At 46.0% G+C, this 24,627-nt stretch overlaps 1 protein-coding gene across 3 annotated transcripts in view; it reads left to right on the plus strand.

Annotated features, from left to right (window-relative positions):
* ETS1 (ETS proto-oncogene 1, transcription factor) overlaps nt 1–24,627 on the plus strand; it is a 63,582-nt gene that overhangs the window by 4,321 nt on the left and 34,634 nt on the right. The window contains exon 1 of one of the 3 annotated variants that reach the window (XM_077756551.1): nt 20,853–20,917. The exons of the other annotated variants lie outside the window; for them this stretch is intronic. Within the exon in view, the coding sequence (XP_077612677.1) occupies nt 20,905–20,917 (13 nt within the window). The 5' untranslated portion in view covers nt 20,853–20,904. Of the gene's footprint in view, nt 1–20,852; nt 20,918–24,627 lie in introns of those variants that run through there. 3 annotated transcript variants of the gene reach the window in all.

The raw sequence follows: 24,627 nt of genomic DNA on the forward strand, positions 1-24,627 counted from the left end.
CAGCCCGTGGTCAGCTTCCCAGAGCCCAGCTTACTCCGGGCTCCGGTAAAATCTCTGCAAGGCAGAGAGCTGGTTAGCATAGGTCAGGATCTTTCAGGAAAGCAGGGCTCTCTATTTCAGAGACCACAGATAACTCTACAATGGCCGTAACAACAGCATAATTACAGACATCTCTCTGGTTTGTGGAATGAATAACCCGTGGCTATCAAGGCATTCCATGAACTTGCATTGGAGGTAGACTCTTGCCATCACAAGGTACAAGGATTTCTCTGAAGCATGCATGGAGCCTGGCACTTTCCCATAAAATGACACTTTGACCCTTCACACTAACTCAGGTGGGGAGAGCTATTTTTTGGTCTATTTTTCAGGTGAGGAAAGTGATACTCAAAGAGATGCATACTTTGCCCAAGGCCACACGTGTTAGAAACTTACAAACTGATGAGCTGTTTTAGGCATGTTATATCTAAAATAGAAGCACCATACTATTCACAGACATTCTGGAAATGAAAAGGGGTATATGAGAAAGCAGTGATGGTGGGTGCTCTGGGGGCTGAGGGAGTACAGGGCTCCCTCCTTGTATGACTCCTCTGACCTTAGGGAAAGGGCCTATTCCACCGGCAGTCTCCAGGCCTGCCAGTCCGGATGTGTTGCCGTAGGAAGATGCTTGAAGGTTCAAGCAGTACTTGCCTCGGATCACCACGCAGAGAACCCGGGTTCTTGTTTGTCTGGTGTCGTCCAGATGTATTCGGCTCTCTTACAGGTGGCCAGGTGATGATGGTCACTTCCAAGTTCACATCCTTCCTAGAGCCTCCTAATGCTGCCTGTTTTGCCTCTTGTATCACGGGCACAGCTCTGCAGAGAATCTCACTCACAATCTGGTTGATGAGAGACATAGATCAGCAACTAGCGTGTTTTCTTAATACGGTTGTAGTTTACTTTTCCTGCTTCCAAAAGAAGCCATAGGCGCCTACATTTTCTGTCTACACACCAGATGTTTTATTTTTTTCCAAGTAAAACGGAGTATTGTCAAGTCTGTTTCATGGGTCGGGGACTGTTTGTAGTTAATTTGGCACAGAGAGGGAAGATGAGCTTTGGGATTCTACCTGCAGATCGTCCAGCCCGCTGCAACCCAGGGTTAATAGAGAAACAGACAGACATCCTGACCACTTGTCCATGGAGTAGTATTGTTCCCTCTACCACTGCCTTATAGGGAGCATTTTCTCCAAGTAATTGACATCCTTGGGCCCACACAGTCATCGTAGAGATGAATTTGTACATTGACAACACAGTCTCCGTATTTTTATCTGGCTGCTCCAGAATGAAATGTTGGCCGCACTTCTCTGCTCAGACAGAATCTCTGATGAGATTTGCTCTCATGTTCACAGCCTTTTAGGCCCACTCTTAGCTTCCAGCAGCTAAGCTCTTCTTAACTCAGCACTGGGAACATCAGGACGGTTCCCAAGTGTATCATTTCTATTTGTCTTGTGCTTATGGCTTTGCTTTTTTTCAGTTGGGTTAAAGACATCTTTCAAAACGTCGGTAGATGTTTTTAAAATTACATTAACAGGCTATTTCTACTTGGCTACTTTTCCGAAGCCCTGTGCCTATCTGTGTTACTTTTTTCTTTTAATTGTGTACTTTGGAGTCTCTGTACAGATACAAAAAGAAATTGGTCTGTGGTGTAGGTTGCAATAGATCCAGTTTCACTGGCGGGGAGCCATGCTTATAGACACACTCAAAATATTGCTCTTCAAGCCATAAATATTTATTGATTATTTGGCCAATTTCGTCATATTTCCCAGGAGCTTTCCAATTTCTGCTGCTTGGGTCCAAGCCTGTCCCTGGACACTTTATACCATCCTATCACCTCTTTTCAGTTGTCCTTTCCTGTAGCATTTAATTTTGTCCCTGAGAATTGTAAAATATCGATGCAGATGGTGCTTGAAGACCCAAAGTAGTATTGGCCAGCATTGTATTGGGTTGCAGATCTTGATGTTGTATAGGTAGCGAGTTCATTTAATTTACCATCTAAACTGGGACACTTTTGAGAGTGTAATGGGCACTGTGAATAATGAAACTAGAATGATGGACATAAACTGGGACTCTCCCAGCAAACGAGGGTCACCCTACCTAGACACTGAATTTAGATGATAATATCCTTTGTAATATCTACTCTCAATCACTGATCTTGGGGGTTAGACCATCCAAAGTATGCTACGAAGACCAGATTAAGAGTTTGAAGCAATTCAAGTTCAGTGTGGTTTCCCCCAACCGAGTTATATTTTTAAATGTGTTTTTGACGCATAATATAATATTTCTCAGAGCCTGAGAAACAACTACAAATCAACCTCAAACAAGTCCACTTCAGGCATTTGAAACCTCTTGGTAGCTTTGGGTAGCAATGGTAAGCTGTTGAGTTTTGCTTTGCAAGGTTCTGCAGAGGAACTGTAAACTTTCTGCATGTAGTGTGTGTGTGTGTGTGTGTGTGAGAGAGAGAGAGAGAGAGAGAGAGAGAGAGAGAGAAAGAGAGAGAAATGAACTTTTGAGTAGGGGAAAATGTCATCATTACACAAGTGAAGACAATTAACATTTTTGCTTTGTTTTGTTTTAATGCCCGTCCAAGATGAGAAGTTTTACTGATGGGATCAAAAAGGACAAGAAAAAAAAAGAGGTTTTTGGGTACCATTAAAGTGGGTAAAAACAAAAAGTAAAAAGCAAGCCCTCGGTGCTTTAGGAGAGGAGGAAAGGAATGGTGGATTCAATTGCAACATCCCTTTTGACTAAAAAGGAAGAGACAAAAAAAGAGGGCAGGGAAAGAGTATGAACGAACTCATAAAGGAGCAAAAAGAAATAATTTTAAAAAGGGATGCAAGAGTGTACGTGATTATTTCATAGGCTTTTGGATAAATCCTCATAGGGACCCATGTCAGGTGGTCAGGTGGGTGACCTGGGCTTTGTTGTTTCTACTCTTTGCCTGTGGAACCCTTTCAAACCCTTTAAATCCCTCATAGATGCACGGCTGGTCAGGGTAAATCAGATGAAATCTTCCCTGTGTTCCAGATGCTTCCATGGCTAAAAGTGCAGGAGAACCATTGTGTGAATTTATGGAACTATGTGTGGATCAATGATTATTTATATTTTCTGGGCCTGTTCGGCTCTTTCTTCCAACACTTCTTGGCTAGAATAATTTCATGGGTCAGCTTTAGCGAGAACATGGCTATTTCAGAAGCATTGGAAGGGGGCGGAAGAACAGGGAAAGGATTATTTTAGATAGAGAGAACAGTGTGGGATGAATGCCAAAAGTTTAGAGTTAAAAGAAAGGCTTACATAAATATGAAGAAAAATACCTTGATTGTAGAAAGGGAAGAGAGAAGGAAATGTGAGGCCAGGACTCATGTAAGAACATTTTGAATCTCAGGATGAATTTTGCCTTTGAAGGTAGGGAGATTTTAAGGACAGAGAAGAGAAGTGTTACATTGAATAAGCTTCTGAGAGAGGTGATTTTTTTTTTTTTTTTTTTTTTTGGTAGCATTACTTTACCTCCTACTCATACTGTTGTTTGTTAAAACCTCTGTATCAGTTTATCAGAATAGGCGTTAAACCTCAGAGAAGATGACAGAATCAATCAGGTACATATTTTCAAGGTATGAATGGAAAATAAGGAATCTAGGTCAGGCAAGGGCATTCCTAAACCCAAGGAGTGTTTGTAGATCCATGGTTTTTGAAGCATTTAGGAACTCTTACGCTGTGCCAGGTACTGTAACGGCTCCCCTCTGGGTGATGACAGTTTTGTGCTAGGGCAATTCATTACTTCAGCATTCAGGTTTCTAGTAAGAGTGTGTTGTGGAGTCGGATTAAAAAAAAATTTTTTTTTATAGTTTATTTATTTTTGAGACAGAGACAGAACATGAGTGGAGGAGGATCAGAGAGAGAGGGAGACACAGAATCTGAAAAAAGCTCCAGGCTCTGAGCTAGCTGTCAGCACAGAGCCCGAGGCGGGGGTCGAACCCATGAACTGCAAGATCATGACCTGAGCCGAAGTTGGACGCTCAGCCGACTGAGCCACCCAGGTGCCCTGTGGAGTCAGATTTTAAAATAGCCTTCAGAAAACCCAACAGAGGAACTTTTTGGTGGAAGAGTTTCCACGTAATGATCTTCATAGTTTCAGTGAATTCTGTACATTAGGCAAAGGTTGTCATATATCCTTGGAATACTGATTCCATGGATGGAGTATAATGAGGAAACATGAGTGGTAAGGGGAGACTCAGCAGCACAGTAGGAATACATATTGTGTGTAGAGTGAATAGGAGTGTACTCTGGGGGGTGGCGGAGTGGGGGGCATTATTGGTTGGAGAGTCAACAGCTCTGGGTTCCAGCCATGGCTTTGTACCTGTTTGTGTGACCTTGGGCGAGTCATTTCATTTTTCTGGATCTCAAGTTCTTCCTCAGTCAAATACATCAGCTGAAAAAGATGACCTGTAAGGCTTCTCTTGAGACTGACATTTTATGACTCTAGATAACATTTAAGATAATTAAGCCTCGGAGGGACCGTAGAATGTCATTCAAGGGGTAGGCAACACGAGGATTATTTTTCTCCTAATCCTCCAATTTTGTTACTCAGATTTCATCACTGGGAGAATTTGGGATACATCTGTGAAGGTTAATAACTTCCGCGGAGAGAGGTGTCAGGGACCACTCCTGGCCTTGTTTTGTGGTCGGAGAATCCAGGCACATCGTCTCAGGGTGACACTGGACCAGGAGTAACACCTTCCTCTTGGTCCCCCTCCATCAAACGGCTTCCTTGTTCCATCAGCCTTTGCTACAGTTGCAGCGGAAGGCAGCTCCGGTGCGGGGTCTCATCTGGAGGAAGGAGATGTAGGTTAGGGGTCCGGTAGGTGAGGCGGCCGGCCCAGCTGCATCCTCAGGGCTGAGCATGTGGTCTGAGCCGTGAGCTTATTTCGTCTACGCGGCCGCTTCCCCGTGCGCTGCTCAGTAGGTAAACAGTCCCCTCCTGCAGCAGGAATGCGCTCTGCTGAAAGCCACCTCAGTGCCTCTTCCTGACATACTCAGCGAGTCAAGGCCCCTGCCTCCTGTTTGTACAGAGGGAAGGGCCCCGGGCCCGCTTGCTCCTGGCCTTTCACGGGATGGTGTCTGCGCAGCAACTGGCTGACCCTTCTGCGGGCGCAAGGCCGTCCGGCAGAGTCAGAGCCAGACAAGACACCACCTGCTTCAGTCTCCGCAGCCGTCCAGGAAGCCGCAAGTGTGTGTCGGGGTGTGGCCCGCACAGGCGGCCCCGCTTTGCAAAGGCTGCTCTTTGCAGCCATGGAAATGTTGCCTGCACACAGCTGTTATCTGAAAATCATTTTCTTTTTCTTTCTTTCTTTTTTTTTTTTAAAGTCAACACCTCCCTGCTTTCCTTTTTTTAAATATATTTTTTAAAATATTTACTTCAGAGAGAGAGAGAAAGACAGAGCATGAGCAGGGGAGGGGCAGAGACCGAGAGGGAGATACAGAATCGGAAGCAGTCTCCAAGGCCCAAGCTGTCAGCAGAGAGCCCGATGCGGGGCTCGAACCCACAAACCGTGAGATCATGACCTGAGCCGAAGTCGGACACTCAACTGACTGAGCCACCCAGGTGCCCCTGAAAATCATTTTCTTGATGTTACTTCTACATTTTGAGAAAGGCCTGTCACAGCTTGCCTTTTCTGTCAGCAGCAGGCACCTCAGAGTGTCTGCCAGTTTGGGGAAAAACAAGAAAAACCGCCCCTGGTAATATAAGGTAGACTTTACCTACTGGTACTTACGTAGGCATGGAGTCTACTCATCTTGATCCTTTTGCTTTTTTTTTTTTTTTTCTATTAGTTACTAGGTGCTAACTTATTAATGTGTTAAGATATTGATGTGCCAGGGACCTCATTATTTTACCCTAATCCCCACTAGCCAAGCTAAGCATTATTTCCATTTCATAGATGAAGAAGCTGAGAGGTCAGACACCTTGCCTGAGCTCACACAGCCGGTGACTGTAGGGGTTTAGATTCAGACTCACGGACTCTGAAGTTCTGTGTCTGCTGCCTCCAGAATCCGCAGAAATATTTGGATGTTTATTGCACCTGGGGGAAATACTACAGTCTGTCTGGGCTTATTACTGACCAGTTCACTTCATACTTGGGTATCCTTCGGCAGCAAAGTTTACAGGGAGACACATGACCTCGCCACATTTGAGGCTCGAGGTAATTCTTTGTGTTCTTAACATTTTCCAAATGGGGCAGGGCAGGCAGTGATCCTAAGGTTTCCTTCCCTAGTTTGCATGGTAGGTATGTCGCAGAGTTAGAGCGTGAGGTTGTCTTTCTCCAAATCTCCTCACATTTCCATTCAGCCACATATATTTTCACTATTTCTATGATACTTTGTAAAGACCTGGCACGTTCATGTTACTCATGATAGTAATGGTAATGACCGCTAGCTCGAGATCAGAACTGCCAATAGGACACCCTCTTCTCTGTTGCTAGATATAGATTTCTTCCACATATTTTATATGTAGTTGGTGGGTCCCACACACTTGGCTCATGATTGAGCTCTGAGTGGGTTTCACTGATGACGCTGATACAGGATCTGAAAAATCCACCTAGCTTTCCAAGATGCCAGCTCACTGGCCAACTTTTAAGTAGGATGGCAAGTTAGTTTTGTCCTCAAGAAGTAAAAACAAAATGTGAGTTATTACTCCGTAGGCTTCTAGACAGATCAGCAGTTTCCCTCTGGGGTGGGTTGACCTTGGACTTTGAGAAATACATTATTTTGTCCAATATAAAGAATTTTGAAAAGAATTCCTGTCCCACCTGTTTTTCTGTGTTGAGATATATGATCTACTGTGCCTCTGTTTACCAATTTTTGCAAATAAGGTCCATTTTAATGACTAGCAGAAACTTCAGGTAGCTGGAGAAAAAAATCCCCCAAACCTGAATAAACAAAAACCTTTGAATCTCATACTGCATTTTATGGGAAAGAATTGTGCCAAAGAGCCACATATAAGAAATAGTGACGTCTTAGATGAGTGCATTTTACCCCCCTCCCCACCCTACGTTAGTTTCCATTTGGGGCAGGGGCATCTGCTATGGCACTAGGTATAAACACTTGGAGTTTAGCAAAATTATATTTGGTTACCCCTCTAATACAATGTGTTGTTCATTATCAATAAACAGAAGTCCCCTCCCTCCTTGTGTTGGTTGTTCAGGAAGCTAGAGCATTCCAGCTTGGAGTGGACAGGTGGTTACACTGAGAAGTATCCCCTTGGCATGTTGTTGTTTTCTTGGGGCTGAATGCAATCCTAAGTAGCCAGCAGTGCTCTTGGGGAGCTCCGGATCATAGAGATGGAGGAGATGCAAATGGGGAGGAGAAGGTAGTACCCTGATTGTGGCACAAATGGAGATAATCATTTTACGTTTGGCCCTTTTGAACTTCGGCACTGAACTTAGTGCTTGCCAGGAAAATCTAGTCTTGTAAGGCATAACTTCCTGTGGCTACAGAGTGTGTCTCCTTCTCAAACTGGGGTTCGGGCCTTTGGCTTTGTGCTCTCCACCTGTGGGTAGTTTGGGTCAAACCTGAGGAGTCTTTGGTCTTACCTTTTCCTGGTTTGAATGTTTTCTGGAATGAAAACTGGGCAAGTCCACTTATAGGTGGTCATCATTTATGTTGTATTGCCTGGGGTATGAGAATGAGGATACCTGTGTCTCTTTCTACTCCGGGCTGCCATATTATCGTCACATCTCTGCACCGTCTCTGTACTCTTCTGAAAGGAGGGTGCTCGCTCGCTCGCAGTGAGTGAGCTGGCTCTCATTGGGAGAGAGTGAGAGAGTTAATGAGTTCAGGTTTAGAAAGTATTCTGGAGTCATTGGTGATGCAGAGAATGTTATTAAATTAGTGGGAGAGGTGATAGAGAGTTGCAGTACTGAATACATAGGAACTAAGGGTGAGTCATGTATGTGTGTACAGGAAATGCATCCTTGATTTCACGTAAGATCAAGGGTTCAGTGTTACACCTTCCTTGCCTCCCAACCAAACGTTCTTCAAAACTACCCGGTGCCTGTGTTTGGTCTTTGTGCGTATCTGGGCTTCAGTTTGGAGAAATGAGAGAAGTAAAACTAATACTTATAGAGCACCTACTATGTGCCAGACATGGGGCAGGATTTGCACAAATAATCCCCTTCCTTAAACAACTTTGTGAGGCTGGTGTTTTAATCCCCATTTTGAAGATAAGACATTGGCTCTCATAAACGTTTAGTTCGTTTTCTGAAGGCGGTAGAACTTTCACAAATTTGAGCTTAGATCGTTCTAATTACAAAGTCCTACCAACTTAGAATCTGTTGGGAGAGCAAATTTGCTAACATTCTTATCAGAAGCTTTGATTCTTGGAACATCCTTTTGTGCTTTATACTCTTTTAAGCTCCTCATTATTATCAGGGTAAGGAAGAAAACATGCAGTAGATTTGGAAATATCTACCATCAGGATGTGTAATATAGAGAAAGCAAAAAAAAAAAAAAAAATAGTTCCCAGAGTTTTCACTGTGCATTTTCAAATTCAAAATGCACAAATGAAAAGTAGCTAACTGAATTCACCAAACTCCCATACAGAACTGGGGCTTTGGCCCCCGTTTTCCAGATTGGGAAATCGAGGAATGAAGTAGGAGCTCCACCCTCACTTGAGAATTCTCCAGGGAGGGGATGTTCAGAGGTACAAGTCTCGGCCTTGAGGCCACTTGATGCAACAGGAATGTTTGTAGATAAATAAACACACATGGAATGAATCAATGTCTACATGGCGGACCTGGCGTTAACCTCTGTCTGATTCAGTTGGAGATTTTTTTTTTAAAAATCAAGTATCTGTTTCTTTATTTTTCGCTTTCTGAAGCCTTCTCTTGGGGAGCTTTGTGGCTTTTCCATGCCCTTACCTATACTCTTCTGCGATGGATGGGCTAATGGGGAAAATGTGAAATTACAGGTTGGCTTCAGCATCTCCAAAGATTTGGGGTGCTGGATGAACAAAACAGCGATTTTGGTTTTTTTCAATGAGATTGGGCCCTGGCGACTTGCCTCTGGGTTCAAAGGGTTTGGTCATGTTGTGCTGCTCATGGATGTGCTATAGACAGTGAGTGAAGAGCAAAGATGAGTCCAGTCTCTGGTGGCCCTCAGCTGCCTTGCTTTCTAAGAAGAGAATATTTTCAGTGTTTATAGGTAAACCAATTCCAAGGACTTAATATTTGAATTTCTAAAAGGTAGAGGTGCCTGGGTGGCTCAGTCTGTTAAGTGTCCAACTTCAGCTCAGGTCATGATCTCATGAGTCCAAGCCCTGCGTCGGGCTCTGTGCTGACAGCTCAGAGCCTGGAGCCTGCTTCGGATTCTGTGTCTTCCCATCTCTCTCTGCGCCTCCCTTGCTCATGCTCTGTCTCTCTCTCAAAAATAAACAAAACATTAAAAAATAATAAAAGCTGGTGCAAGATCAGCTCCTCCTACGCAAACCCGTCATAAGTCTATTTGCAAATCTTTTCAAAATTCCTGTCTGTACTTCTGGACCCTCAATGCACTGCACCCTTTTTAGTAATTGTATTTGGTTCTTCTGTTTGTCAGGTAGATTTGTTTATGCCACAGGTTTCTTCCCCTAATCTTAAAACCTATATCTATATCTTCTATCTATATACAGATGCGTGCACGCGCGCGCGCGCCCACACACATACACACACACACACACAGACACATTCTCTTTTTCCCATTTCTCATCTGAGTCAAAGGGAGGGGATTTACAGTTAGGTTGCTCCATAGAAAATAATGTTTGTTCCCAAATCGCAGTCTGTCATTCATTATGTGAGTTATAATGATGTCCCTCACTGCAGGCGTCATGGGGTCCTGGACGAGCAGGGTTGAGGTGAGCAGGCCCTGGGTTTGAATTCAGACTTTCTGCTGGCTAATTTGTCCTTAGGCAAAGTGTTGAACTTCCCTAAGCCTTGCTTTTCAAAAATGATCCTTACAATGGAGACCCTAATAAAGAGTTTTCAGGGCTATTGTAAGGATTTGAGGTGATTCCTGTAAAATGCTTTTCTACTGCCCCAGGTAGTACATGGTATTTTTCTCAGTACATGGTATTTTATCATTATCTCCCAGGCCACTGTGCTCTGCACATATCTTCACTGCTGACAGCGCTCTTATTACTTCAGTGGTTGTTAAAACTGTGGTTTCTGTTAACCTGGTTACAGAAAATTTTCCACTCGACACCCCCATAACCATTGGGCCTGAGCAGTCCCTGCGGCCGGTCACAGTATTTCCCTGCACTCACGCATACTTACCAAACTTGAGGTAGGACTTTGGTCACGTTTCCAACTCAAAAGCTTTTTCAGGCTTTGCCCTTGCCTCATCAACAGGGACGTTTCTTGGAATTGTCATTATCGGGGCATAGAAGTATTTTAACTGCCGAAGGACTCTCTTCTTTGCCCTGGGATCCTTTCTTTCCTTGGGAGTGACCTTAGGCATCCCAGGTCTGGGACAGAAACTCTTCTACCTGTGTGTACAGCAGGCCAGGGGGGAAGCTCACTCCTCCCTGTGAGGGTCCAGGCCAGCGGATCTATTTGGCAAACCTCCCAAAGATCATAAGCCTCAGGACTTGAAAAAGCCCACTGATCTTTCTCTCCTCTCCACACCCCGTCCCTTCTGTCCCCCCTGCAAAGCCCTGTCAGACCTTCCTACTTCTAGCTGACTTTCCCTAAAGTGCTTCGCAGCTGACGACGTCTGTAGGAACCGTGCAGCTCTGGGCTTTGCCACTTGCCCATTGCAGTGGTTGATTTAGAGCCAGAATCTGGCACCTAGAAAAGGGGATCCTGTGTCTTTAAACAGCTGTGTGCCAGTGTGTGTAAATGTGCTTGCTAATCCAGTGACTAATTCAGTATATTGTAAAGCAACAGTGAGCAGGCTGCCAAGGCAGGGCTGTATCCCAACTGGAGTGGGGTGTAAGGCTCAGAGAATATTCTTCCTTGAGTTCTGCCACACCACCCGTCTCTGGAATGAAGTTGAAATTTCATGTGTCTGTCCCCTGCACCAGGCTCAGCACTTGCCTTCTCCTGGTTCCTGTCCTGCTCTTTCCCCCGCCCCCCCCCCCGCCCCCCCTCCCCCATTTCCTGGGTCAGTTTATTTACTCATCTGAGGGTGGAGCCCGTGCTCATTCTGAGTCAGGGCCACAGAGCCAATCAGAACCGCTCTGGGGCATTCCAGGGGACAGAACTCATGATCCCTCTCGGAAAAGAATTTTCCAAAAGATCTCTTTTGGTCACAGTGCTGTGACTGCACCTTCTTTGGTTCATGTCCAGTGAGCCCTGGCCGGGTGTTTGTTTGCCCGAAGCCCTGTTCTCTCTGCCCTTCCTTTGTCTCCCTCCAGGGGTTGGGAGAGAAATCTCCAGAAAGCACCAGGTCTGATGGAGATTTCTTTCTCTTGAAAGCCTTGTAGGATAGGAATCTGAGTGTTTGGGCAGCATCTCCTGGGGACATCTTGGGGTTCGGGGAATGTGAGGTGTCCTGCTTGTCTTCTGGAGTCTGTGGCCCTCCCTCTCAGTCTCCGTAGTAGTGGCTCTGGAAGTTGTAGACACCGCATGTCTGCCTCTGGAAATGGACCTTGCCCAGCCTCTCCCGTGGTCTCCAGAGAGCAGAGCCTATCCGTCATCTCAGAAGGCTTCCATGTGGCAGAGTCCCAGCCTGTCCATCTTCCCTTTCTCTATAATGCCATCCATCTGCCATTGGAGTTGGCCTTCACACCTTGACCACCCCCCCTGCTGTCTCTCACCCCCTGCACACAGGACATCAGCAAGCTGTTTCCTGCCCTCTTCCCCAAGGCTTCTGGAGCGCAGCCACATCACTTTGTCTCCATTGCAAAACCTTTGGTCTTAGTCATTGTTGTATCGCTCGTCATGAGATGTGACTATGTGGCTATTGCTTGGGTGCCTATGTGAGGTTCGTTTCCCCCGCTAGAAGGGAAACTCCGAGTGAAGGGTCTGTGTCTTCCCATCACCCAGCCATTGCTCGACTCATAGCAGGTGGCTCCCTAGCTCTTAAAAAAATATGATTTATTAAGATGGAGATTTAATTCCCATAATATAAAACTCACCATTTTAAAGTGTGCCGTTCGGCGGTTTTGAAACATTCACAGAGTTGTAAAGCCATCACTGATATGTAATTCTAGTACGATTTCATCCCCCCTGAACAAAACCCCATACCCATTAGCAGTCAGTAGCTCTTTTTGCATAAGGAAATGCCAGCGAGGCTGCCCAGCAGAGGAATGAAGAAGTGGATCCAGGTATCCTGATAAGAGCCCTGGCTACTGTCCCCCGGTGATACAAGCACTTGCCTGGGGTGGCTCTCTGCATGTCCGTAGTCTCTATCCCCTGCTTCCTCACCAGGCAAGCCCTAGCTTTGTTCTGGTGGCTCACTGGTTAGGTTCCACCGTGCAGTGAGCCAGTGGATGTCTGGGCAGAGGTAATGAGTGCTTTAACCAGCTGCATGCAGACTGCTCAGTCTGCGAGCGGAGGCTGTGGTGGCTGCAATTTCCTAATGGCTTCCTGATGAGGGCTGTGCATCTCCGTCTCCCTTTCCCACCTGACGCAGGCAGACAGAGAGTGGCTCCTGCTCCCTCTCCCTTTTGCATTGATCACTTTCTCTCTGCTCTCCACCTATTGGCCTATCATACCCATTGATCTGGAGAGCCGGTCTGCCTGGAGACTTCTCAGCCTCTGGGATTTGCCACCGGGAGAGGCATCCGGTGCTGTCTGCTCCAGGCTGGTGTGGGCAGGACTCTGGGGCAGCAGTGGGCTTGTCAGAAGGTTTGGGGCCATTAGGAGAGGCCTGTTCTGAGAGGAGAGAAACAAACAAACCAACAACCCGTGGAGCCTGAGAGATCACAACTAAAGATTTAGATCTTTCCCTAGATCCTTAGCTCCCTACATTATAAATGGATTTCATTTAGAACTGGAGTTGCTTGTGTTGCTTTAGGAGATGGCCTTTTGAGTCAGACATATGGCCTCATTAATTAGAAGCATCAGGCTCAATGGTCAGGCCAATGCCCTTGATTTTCTGTTCTGGCTTTTTCAGGGGTGTTTGTTGTAGTCCCTTAACCCGATCGGCAGACCAACGGGACTGGAATGTTATAGAGTCTTTGAATGGTATGATGGTGATCTGTGCTCCTTTCAGTGCTTTTTAGGTCAAGGTCAACAGGTCACTAAAACTAAGTGCTGCCTTCACTCCGGATTAATAGGAATAGCACCCTTAAATTTTAAAGCTGTTACACACGGCGGTATCAACGCAATTGAAGTTAGGCATTGAAGGTTGCTTGCTCTAGGGTTCCTGGTATTCACCTGGACTGTCTGCTCAAAGGAAACGCTTCTATAGAGCCCGACCATTGGTACTGAAAACTTACAGCCTGGGGTGGGAACAGGGGGCATCACCATCCTGTCATGTTTATCAGATCTTTGGATAGACTGTTCTTCTGTGATTTTTAGGAACTTGGGCAGGAGCAGTGATTGTCCAGAATGATGATACCAGTGCTTGATAGTGGCAAAGTTATGTGGGACACCGTCTCCCTCCCAAGTCCACTGCTACAAGTCAACAGCAGTGATGTAGAGGGGGAAAAAAAAAACCGGACAGGGAATCAAGAGGTCTAGTATTAGTAACCCTGTGACCAAGGGCACACTGATGTCACCTCCCTGAGTTCCATTTTCCCTGTCTGTAAAAGAAAGGGTTTGAGCTGGCTGACATCTAAAGGCCCTTCTAATTCTGAGTACCGAGAATCATGTAGGACCCCTGAGCAGTGACAGAGCTCGGCCCCTCCTCCCCTCCACGAACAGCCTGCTTTTCATTCATCTTGTAATTACGTCGAGTTGCCAGGAAGGATAACATCCCTCTAAGGAGTTGTTAAAGTTTTATAGCAAATTCTATAAATTCCTCTTTCCTGCTTTTTGGCCCCAGATAAGGCTTTACATATCCTATAGTCATAGTGAGGTCAGTATAGAGAAGCAGAGACCAGGAAAAGTGTGAACACACAAGTGGAGTGAATGGGATACTTACTGTTCAAGGCCATAAAAAAGGCCAAAGTTGAAGATATAGGGGCCAAAATTATAGATTAGGTAGATCTAAACAAACCTTGGAGTGGCCTCAGATGATAGGTTTAGCAGTGAACCTAATGGTTTAGGGAGAATACCCATAATCCCTTTGAAGCAATCTTTCTGGGTCCTAAGTACCTCCTTAGCAGCTCAGGGAACTGGAGCTGGTACTCTGAAATTACTACCTAAATCCCTCAAAGCAATAGGATTTCTGATCCCTCATTAGGGACGTACAACTGCATTTACTAAACCGAGTGCAGCCCTTATTTCATGAGTTGTTGAATCCATTAAGCCTGATAGTATAAACTCCAGATGTGCCATGTTAGGGCAGCGCCATCAGTTTGGGGTATGTTTTATTCAGTGCACTGGCATTTTAGAAGACTGATAGGTCTCGGGAAGGGCTGTTTCAGGCACTTGCCAAACATACTATGGGTGGGAACTTTTGCATCGCCCCTGATGTCAGCCCCGCTTCGGGATGAGAGTGCGTGTCTCTGCCTGCTCCCCATTGCTGCTGTGCGGCTGCCATGTGGCTCTCTTGACTTGCACCGAGACAGTTCAGCAGAGCCCTTGGAGTAGAAGGCAGTGTTGAGCTTGTTGGGAGCACAGGTGGAGAAGTCAAGGACCCGGTGTTTGAATGAAGTAGTGGATCAGGTTAGGTGGCCCACGCACCCACCTCCATCTCCACAATCCGGTGTGTTTCAGGTGGTCAAGTGTTTCGTCTGGGTTTCCGTCTCCACCCTCTGCCTAGAAAGAAAGATGTACAGGAGTGTTTGTGTGTTGTAGTACATGTTATCTTAGCCTGTAATTCAAGTTTCTTAGACCACCCTCGGGTGGTCTAAAACCTGGGCGTCTTCTGAAGTCACCGAAGAGGGTGTGGGGTGGCGAAGGAACACAACGCATCACTTTTAACCATTTGTTGTTCGCTCTGCCTACAGCCACATCCAGCACCTGTCTGCCCCCTGCTTAAGCTTTTAAATTCCAAAACATTGCCCCTAGTTCCATGTGAATGTGATGACATTACCTGGGATAGTCTCAATGACACATCCTAAGCTATTTAAATGAAAAGGAGGAAAATGATCTTACTATTCAGGTTCCTTTCTGCCTACTTCGTGTTGGTTTTCTAGGAGTAAGGAGGGGAGTTGATGGTAGGAGCTTGTAGGTATGAATGGGAAGTGTGTATTAAGACTCCTCAGGGAATCTGTGTATTAAGCCATCAGTTTCTTGCCTTTGGGAGATACCAGCTTTGCACTTAGGATTCTGTTTTTTTTTTTTTTTNCACTTAGGATTCTTGAGGCTGTAAGGTTGGACTGGATCAAGAAGGTGCCGTTGCTGGCCACCTGTTGCTTGTGGATGCTGAGGGCTGTCTGCGGAGGGGTGCAGCGGGGTGACTGCCCACAGGGCTCATTCCTGTATCCCTACCCCTTCTTCCCTGGCTCAGCTGTGTTTGTGTTCATTTCGGTGTCTGTGACAGGCTGATGTGACCACTGCTAGTCTTCTTCAGCATGTCTCTTGGAGGATTCAGAATGTAAGTAACATAGTAACTATTGTACACCTGAAACTAATATAACGCGGTATGTTAATTATATTGGATTTAAAAGAAAAGAAAAAAATTAAAAGAGAGGTGGAACCATTAAAAAAAAGGAATATAAGTAACAAGGGAAGGATTAAAATTGATGATCACTCCAAAGTAATTTTAGAGCAGAAGATGACCTTTCCAGAAAAGAGAGAGACTATTTGAAGGGGCTGAAATAAAGGGGAAGTAGAGATCTTCATGAGACGTGAGACACACATATCTGTGTATTTGAGATCCTCGCCTCCTTCTGCTAGCTCCAGAGGAGTGAGGAGGGAACTGTCTTGCAGAAAAGCTCTGTTATGAGTGCCTTGAAGCATGTGTACTGAACAGATCTGGTAGGACTCCTGGAACCTGGATGAGTTGACTCCCATGTACTGGCCAGGCTTCCCTGGACATCCCTACCTTCCTTTGACCTCTGTAGAGAAAGGCCTTCATTGCTTTGGCCTGAGCTGAACAGCAGTTACATGTATGAGCTACCCCTTCTCAGCGGTGGCTGTATTTTAGCAAGTAGGCAAGCAAACTTCTTCACTTGGCAAGAGAGATCCTTTAGGCTAAGAAGAAACTATGCAAGCAAAAAGGAGCCCGTTATAAGCAGGCAACATTCTTGGTGACCTCATCTTCCTCCCAGCTCGGGTCCAGTTGGAGCCCTGCGTACAGGGCAGACTTCCAGTTCCTCCTGTCTGGGACTAACAGTGGCAGATATAAATAGACCAAGACTTTGTCTGTAGCCATTGTTCCCTAACAGCCCATTGTTTCTGGATGCAAAGTGGCTGTAGCTCCCTCTCTCCCTTTTTCTCTCTCTCTCTCTTTCTCTTTCTCTCTCATTCCCTCCCTCCCTCCTCCCTCTCTCCCTGCCTTCCTTCTACCCCGCCCTCTCCGGGTCTCTTTCTCTTTTTGTGCAGAGATCTGAATCCCAGTTCTCTGGGATTCCTTCAGCTGAATTCCTTCAGCTGTCTTTGCACTTGCCTGGCACGAACTGGTTGTATACTGCGCAGATCATCTGAAAGTTGTAGCCTCAGATTTTGACTTCAGCAAAACTTCTGTCCGAGTGTTTCCATGTTATATCTGTGCTCCAAGTGAGGATATGGGGGTCCAACAGTGGTAAAATCAGGAGGACTTGTAACTGGTTGAGCAGCTGCACCCAAAGGGTCTTGATGAATGTGTCAGTGTCAGAATGATGCATGGTGTCTGGTGTTAGGGGGCTCAGGACTTGGTCATTGCCTTCTCGACATTTTTACTGGGGGCTCAGATTGGAGCAGGACGCAGAAAGCATACTTACTGAACTACACGTGGCACAGAGCTCGTAGAGTGAGGACAGATTCATGATATAAAAGTGATCTCTGCACGTGGAAACATGGATTGAAACAAACGAGGTCAAGTTCAGTATGGATAAATATGAAGCCTGACACTGAGGTTAATAAGATTCAGTCAACGGGTGCAGAACTGGCTGAGCTTCAGTCCCTGTGGAAGAGAAGGCCTGGCAGTGCTCTCTGAGTGGCCTCACAATGTGGCTGTTGGAAAACTCAGTGGCCGTCTGATCCACAGAGGTGCACGGCGTAGGGTGATTGTGTCATTTTCTCCTGAGAAGTATGATGTTGGCCTGGGGATGCTCATGATGCTCTTTAGGAACCGGGGTGCACAAGAATGCTTTTGGGTAGTGGGGGGGGGCAGACATGAAGGGTTGAAGGAGCCACCAAGGAATTTAAAAGCCTGGATAGAGGTGGTGACAAAGAGGTGTTAAAGCAGCTGGTAAGCCAATAGATGAAGAAAGTTTAAACCTGTGTGTGTGGCTTCAACTTACAAAATGAGGGGCCAAGGCTAGAGCTCATCAGAAGGCTGATTTGAGCTCAATGTGTGTAATCATTAAGAAATCATTATTGTGGTCCGGGAGGGAAACCGAGTGGCTCACAAAGGACCAAGCGACCAAATGTCTTAGGAGGTCAGGCGTTGTCCTTAAAGACAGCTGTGGGCCCTTCTGGGAAGCATGGTGATTGGGTCTCCGGTTCAGCCCTACCTCTGACTGTCATTGCTCGTTAGCACACGGTCCCTTGTGGACCTGGGGAGCCTGGGCAGGCTACGTTGGTAGAGCCTATAGCTTCACTGGTTGTGGTTGGCTCATTGAGAAGATTTGTCCCGGTACCGGGCAAATCGACTTACGTATTCTTATTTTTCATTGCGGTTTCCCTGGGTTGAAAGCACGCAATTGCACTGTGTGAATGTGTATGCGTACGCTTTTTTCCTGCTCTGTCCAGATTTATTTATTAAAAGAAAAACACATCTGCATAAAAAAGCCTTAGAACACAGGAAGAATGTCCACTTTGTTTTTCTTTCTGCAGCACCAAGGCATGTGGGGTTTCAGCTTCCTCTGAGGGGTTTTTGAAGACTGGCTTTCATCTCAGACAAGGCTTTTTCCCATTGGAAAAAAACGGTCCTTTTTTGGTTTAAAAAATGTATTTATATAATGTATAAATAAATAAGAAAGTCGAGGGAGAATTTCCTTTTAAAATTGATGGAAAAATGCTGCTTTCTGAACATCATTAATTGGAAGTTGCTGGATCTTCCCAGCCCACTTCCACTCTGCTCTCTGGCCTTTATTCTGGCTTCAGATGTCCCAGTATTTGCTTCCTCTGTGTTCTCCTTTCTTTACCTCTCTTTTCTTTCTCTGCCCTCCTGCCTTCTGGCTTCCCTGGCAGCTCCTCCCCGCCCNCACCCCTCACCCCTGTTCCTTCTAGCCTTTCCCGGGCTAGCCTTCAGCCACTGGAGCCCTCGCTGCAAGAGGCCTGTCTCTGTGTTTGTTTCCTGCGTGGGAGGGAGAGGCAGGCCTTGAGAAAACAGTTCAAAAGTGCAGAAAAACTTTACCTCTTCCAGCCTAAATAAACGGGCTCCACTCCATTTGTTTGCCCAGATTTTTCCTTTGCCCATGGAGAAAACTCCTCATCCTCCACCTTGACCAGGCTGGCCTGCCTGGTGATCCGCACGAGCCCCTCCCCCCATCCCTCTGTTGCCCCCAGACCCAAGTGTCAAACGGGCCCCGAGCCGACGGATTCTGGGTAGGATGTGCGGTAAAGCCTCGAAAAGCCCTGGTGAAGTGGTGTCTCTCTGCACAGGGTCTCAGGGATTGAGGTGCTTTCCTTCTCCAGGAAGAATTTTCTCTATTAACGAAAACGATGGGGGAAATGAAAAGAAATGTCCTTGTGCTCAGCATTTCTGCGTGCCCGGTTTTAACCTCTGCTAATAGGTCTGGGTAGAAAACACCTGGCTTTAGTGTCCGAGGATCTGGGTTTGAGTGCTGGTTAGACCCCCAGACCGGCTTGACCAGCTCAGCTAAGTCGCTCAGGTGTCCCTTGTGAGCCTCCGTCTTCTCGCGTATGTGGTTAGAGATGATATTGCTGGCTTGGTCATACTGGAGTGTGGGAAAAACGTTTTGTAACAGGTGAAATTCTGTTCCAATGACAGTGCTGAAAATTAAGAGGTGGGAGCGGGGCAGGTGAAGTGAAAATGGCCAGTTAACCAGCATCTCTGGCTCTCAGGGCCTGGGGCATCATAAGACCATACGGAAGCTGGAAGTAACGGATGCTGGGATGGTAGCAAGATGTAGGATGACAGATGTCTTCCTGGGTCATCTTGAGTGGGGTTATCCTGTGCCACGTGGGTACCAAAGGCCAGTGGTCCTGTCATGAGGATTTTAGTTTAAGGCAGGCCAGAAGTTTGCCCTCACTCAGAAGTACGAGACGGGAGAAGAGCCAGTAGAATCTCCTCTGACCGTCTGCAAAGCCTTGGGGTTCAGAGGGGTTCTTTCCTCCTGAATAATATGGAAACATGGCTCTGTGTTTTTTCTCTGCCATTTTCATGACAGAGAAGTCACACAGTTTTGGAACGTTCAGGACTTGTAAAATGTGTGATGTGGTGGGAGTCCAGTGTAATCATCGCCCCAGGAAATGATATGAAACACGTGACACCCTCTGTAAATGGCTTTAAATGATCATTTAAGAACTTGAAATTATGGAGCCGGGCCTTTTATGCAGGAATCCTAATCTCCATAGTTCAAACATTCTTTTAAATCGCGAGTGTCATCCGTTTAAGGGCACATGAATGGGGAAAAGTACAGCTTGGGTTTTGGCAGGTTTCAAACCTACAGGAAAGAGTTTTGAGCAGAGAATTACAATTTTGTTTTGTGCCATATCGACTCTAAAACGGTACTCTTAAGATGTGCTGAACACCAAAAGGCAGCTTCGGTGCATTGGATCTTGTATCCGTGAGGTCCTATCCTGGCAGGATGCATTTGAGAGGCTATCGCTGCAAGAAAGACCCCCCCCCGCCTTAGTTTCCCCCCTTAGTCTGCTCTGCTAAAACAAAGAGCCAGATTCATGAGCTGTCCATTTCCAGTGGCCTCTCAGAATCGCATTTTTGCATTAATTTTGTCATTTTCTCAGTTGCTTCCTTGTACCTGGGGAAATGGCCAGATGCCTTCTCCTTGCTGTCTCTTGAAGCATCAGGAAATAAAACTGTACTTTTTTTTTTTTTTTTTGGTCTCGATGTCTTACAAGACACTTTTTAGTTCAGGTCACCAAGAATTTCCTGAGTGCCTACTATGTACTAGGCTCTGGCGTTTTCACACGTATTTAATTGAATTTAATCTAATCCTCACTGCAAGGAGAGGAGAGAATTGTGGGTAATGAAAGAATGCTTCATCTCAGAGGTCTTGGAGACTGTCCCACGCACCTTCACTTGGCCAGGGCTGCTAGGAAAAAAAAAAAAACACAACATGTAATTTAGGAGTCCTTCCACTCATTCAGATATTTCCTCTTTCAGGCCATTTGCCCAATGTTTAGGGTAGGAGATTTGAACTATTCTAAGGAAGGAGCACGAAAATTTAGCTGCAGGACCCAGGGGGCAGTTCTGTTTTCTGGCTCAGATTCTGGAACGGAAGAGCCTCTCTGGGTTTCCCTGAACACCTGGAATTAATTTGGATTTTGCTCTGACTTCGAAACATTTGCTGAGGTGGAGGATGGTGGAGGGGGTAGGAAAGAAATAAATCCAATGATTAAAAATAGCTTTGCATGTCAGGTGCCTGAACGGATTTGGGAACATGCCTGCAATCCCTTTTGTCTGGCAGGTCTGAACTCCGGCGCTGCCGAATTACAACTGCTTTCATTTGTTTTTCCTGCTCCCCTACCATGTAATGGTCAAGGGCTCATTGGAACCATGTGTGAGCCTGGTGAGTCACCAAATCCTCAGGACTTCAGCGGTAATAATGTGTTAAAACTCCTTTTGGGGGATGGGGCAAAGGGGGGATGAAGGGAAGAAGGGAGCGGACTGAAGTCACTTCCTACAGATGTTCAGATGTTCAGAAGTCCTCTCTGCAGGCTTCTTTCCCAGGCCCGGCTGCAGGGCCCGCGGCCGCTCTCCCAGTGCACTTGGGAGCGTGCTTTGCCTCGCCAAGGACCATCTCTTTTGTCCTGAGGCTGGCTTCCTCCTGAGAAGGGGCACCTACCTCTGCGCGGGCACGCCGTACCCACGCAGTGCGGGCTCCCCAGTGGCGGAGCACCTTGGCACAGGAGCCGAGATGCTGTAACCGGAGACTGGCTTGCGTTCTTGGTCAGTCAGGTTATTGGAGGGTGAATTGGGGCTTTTCTGTGCAACTTCTTTCTCCCCTCTTTGGAATGTTTTTGTTTTTTGTTTTGTTTTGTTTTTTAATTGGCCGGTGGCTCGTAGGAGATTGGGTATTAAGAGAAGGGCGGCAGCTGCTGGAGGTCTGTTTCAGAGCTCATGGTGTCCCATTACTTGGGGGTCACGATGGACCATTGGGTAGGGATGGTGGCTCAACAAGGGCATCACGCCATGTGTGCTTGCTGGGGCAGAGTCCTCCTTGTCCCTCACTGCTGTCACATCATTAGGTTTATGACAACAGAGCTGAGGGGGCTGAGGAAGGACGCTGATTTCCCTTCTCTGCACTAACCTCAGCCGGAAGCTTTGTGGATGATACTAGCTCCCTCAGCTGGAAGTCCTGCCTGGCAAGATTCGAGGGCCCGTTACAGGATTTAGAATGAGGAGAGTGGAGGAGATTCCTTTGAGATTCCTTTTCACATTCTTCTGAGATCCCAGTATCTTCACTGGGGGAAGTCCTCTTAGAGACCAGTAACAACTTTCCAGGAACAAGCCACTCTGAAGTCAAGAGTTATCAGGCCCTGGCCACAGCCAGTTTTTTTCTGTTTCTATTGATCTAACAGAGTGAAGGTGCCTGCTTTCCCACACTGGGACTTTCTAGGCAGCTTGGCACTGCCCTTTGGATGCTTCCCAGGAGTCCCAGCCTTTTCTTGCGAAGTTACAGTTAGAAGTTCACGTGGGCATTAACCATTAGGAAGAATGACCCTTGCAGTCTCTGCTTGTAGGACATGTGAGTCAAAGGCACTGGTTTACCATTCCTGGGTTGCGCTCCGCTCTCTCTGATCCAACTTCCTCACTTTCCAGATCATGGTAGTACTGCCTGGAAACAAGTTCTGTAGTTCACATGGGCCAGTAAATAAAATGTAGGCCTAGACGTAAGCACCGTGGAAAGTAATCTGAAGCCTTATTTTCTTTTTCCAAGAGTTTATCTGTCTCACGCAAGCTTTCATATTATCCTTCTTTATCTAGAGAATGTCTTCATGACAATAAAATATTTGTAGATGAAGTGACATGTGGTCTGGGAGTGTGTGAGGAAGGAGATGAAATAGAACGGATAGTGTTTTGATAGCTTTTGAATGGGATTGCATTATATATACTATGCTCTCTCTTTTGGGGTATGTTTGAAAAGTACCATAAGGAAACTTAAAAATGCTATGAGGGATATTAGACCTATTAACGGACCTCTTTGTAGCAGTACACTGATTAAGTGACTTATCCAGTGTGATTATATTAGTGGCAAACCTGAGATAAGAACCCGTGGATTTTGACCGACAAGCCGAGTCAAGCCCCTCGTACATCTTTCCCCCTTGTCTCTGGGGTTCTCTTTCCTTTGGGACTATTGTTTTTATTTCCTCCCTGTATGAACCAGAAGGTTTCTTCTGGATTTCCTTCACTTTAAGAAACATATTAACTCATGAACCTTATATGATGTGCACGATCACACATCAAGGTGACTCAGGGGTGAACACAGACAGGGAAGGAAGCCAGGTTGTCATTTAACCTTGACACTTTGTATGGAAGGAAGGAAGCATCACTGCCCATGGCCCCACAAACAGGGACAAGACTACAGTTGACTCTGTAAATGGCTTTTAATTATGTCTTTATGGGGCTAGTTCTTAAGTTTGTGATTATTTCCTCAAGTGTGTCTAATTTTCAAACCAAGTAATAAAAGTCCAAAAAAAAAAAAAAAAGAAGAAAGAAGGAAATACAAGCCCCAGTTTCTCTCTCTGAGCTGTAAAACTTTTAGTTTCCTTGGATCTCTGATCTACTCCTATTTGCTACAGCAGTGGACTAGAGTAGAAAGAGCTTGGATTGAAGAGTTCAAAGACTGGCTCTGTGGGGCGCCAGGGGGGCTCAGTCTGTTAAGCTTCTGACTTTGGCTCAGGTCATGATCTCATGGTTCCTGGGTTTGAGCCCCACATTGGGCTCCGTGCTGACAGCTGGGAGCTCGGAGCCTGCTTCAGATTCTGTGTCTCCCTCTCTCTTTGCCCCTCCCCCACTCCATGCTGTCTCTCTCTCAGAAATAAACAAACATTAATTTCATGGCTATCTCTTGCTGCCTTGGAGCTTTGTCTCCTCATTTATAAAATGGGGATCCTATGATACCTTCCCGGGACCCTTGGAAGTTTCCTGTGTGATATTGTGAAATAGTGTTCATGGAAGATCTTAGTGGACCAAAAAGCAGCTTTGAGCTGTAAGGCCTGTTATTCATTCTTGGTGTTTCTTTCAGGCTGCTCTTCCTCAGGACAGCACCTGCCACACACAGCTAACTGTCATCATGGTAACTTGCTGGGGTTTGGCCAGTCTGATGGTTGTGCCAGACTGGAATAATGCACCTGGCATTTCTAGTGCTTGGCTTTGTCTTTTATCACCTATCCCTCCAATCCCCGATGCTCCACTTTCTTCTGTAGTTTGAGAACGCTGAGGGGAGAAACACCTCAGGTCAATAAGGCCGTGTCCTGACTTCTCCCAGAACGCACGTCACTTCAGGCTTAGATTCTATGCAATGTGGTTGCTATGAGCCGTTTGGTTTCAAACGACTTAAAGGGATGGTATGAAAAGTCACATGAAAACATCTTGCATGGGTTCTTGGACATCGAACAGCCCTTAACTTTGAGTTGCATAGGAATGAATCGAAACCCTTGTTCTACATTTGACCTATACCATCCATGGGGTGTATATAAGCTCTTGTTCAGGGTCAGGCCACAGTGAAAAATGAGCAGATGTTTCCATGCGTTCAGAAGGCCCCTGGTTCGTTATGCCCTTACTGATTCAAGTAGTGCTACCTGCTCATTTCAGCCTCGATACCGTGCAATCTTGGTAAGACAGAGCTTGGGACTATTCCTTATTCCCTAGCTTCTGTACAACTCTATTCTCCAAAACTTGGGGTGGTTCTTATAAATATTAACCCACATGTAGGGTCCTGAGGGATAATCACTCGGTTAGAAACCTGATATGCTCATAATGTTTTCAGTTTCTAATACATTGTATTTGAAGTCTTCGTTGTATTGGCGTAAGATATCTTCAGGTCAGGTTCTCAGCATTTGGAGACAAACGTGTTATTTAAATTCAAGATACTGCAAATAAACACAAGGCAACTTTAATACTTGTCCATGAAATGCAGTTAGTTCGTTTCTCTGGGGGGGCGGGCATTGATTAATTTCTAGGTGCCTTTCCTAAAGTTAGAAATATTAGGTACCTAATGCAAAAATATCATGATAGGTAATGAGGCAAAATGTGGCAGGAATAACAGATGCCTGC

Source organism: Crocuta crocuta, unplaced genomic scaffold (assembly GCF_008692635.1).
Source record: "Crocuta crocuta isolate KB4526 unplaced genomic scaffold, BGI_CrCroc_1.0 scaffold172, whole genome shotgun sequence".
In the NCBI taxonomy this organism is placed as follows: Eukaryota; Metazoa; Chordata; class Mammalia; order Carnivora; family Hyaenidae; genus Crocuta; species Crocuta crocuta.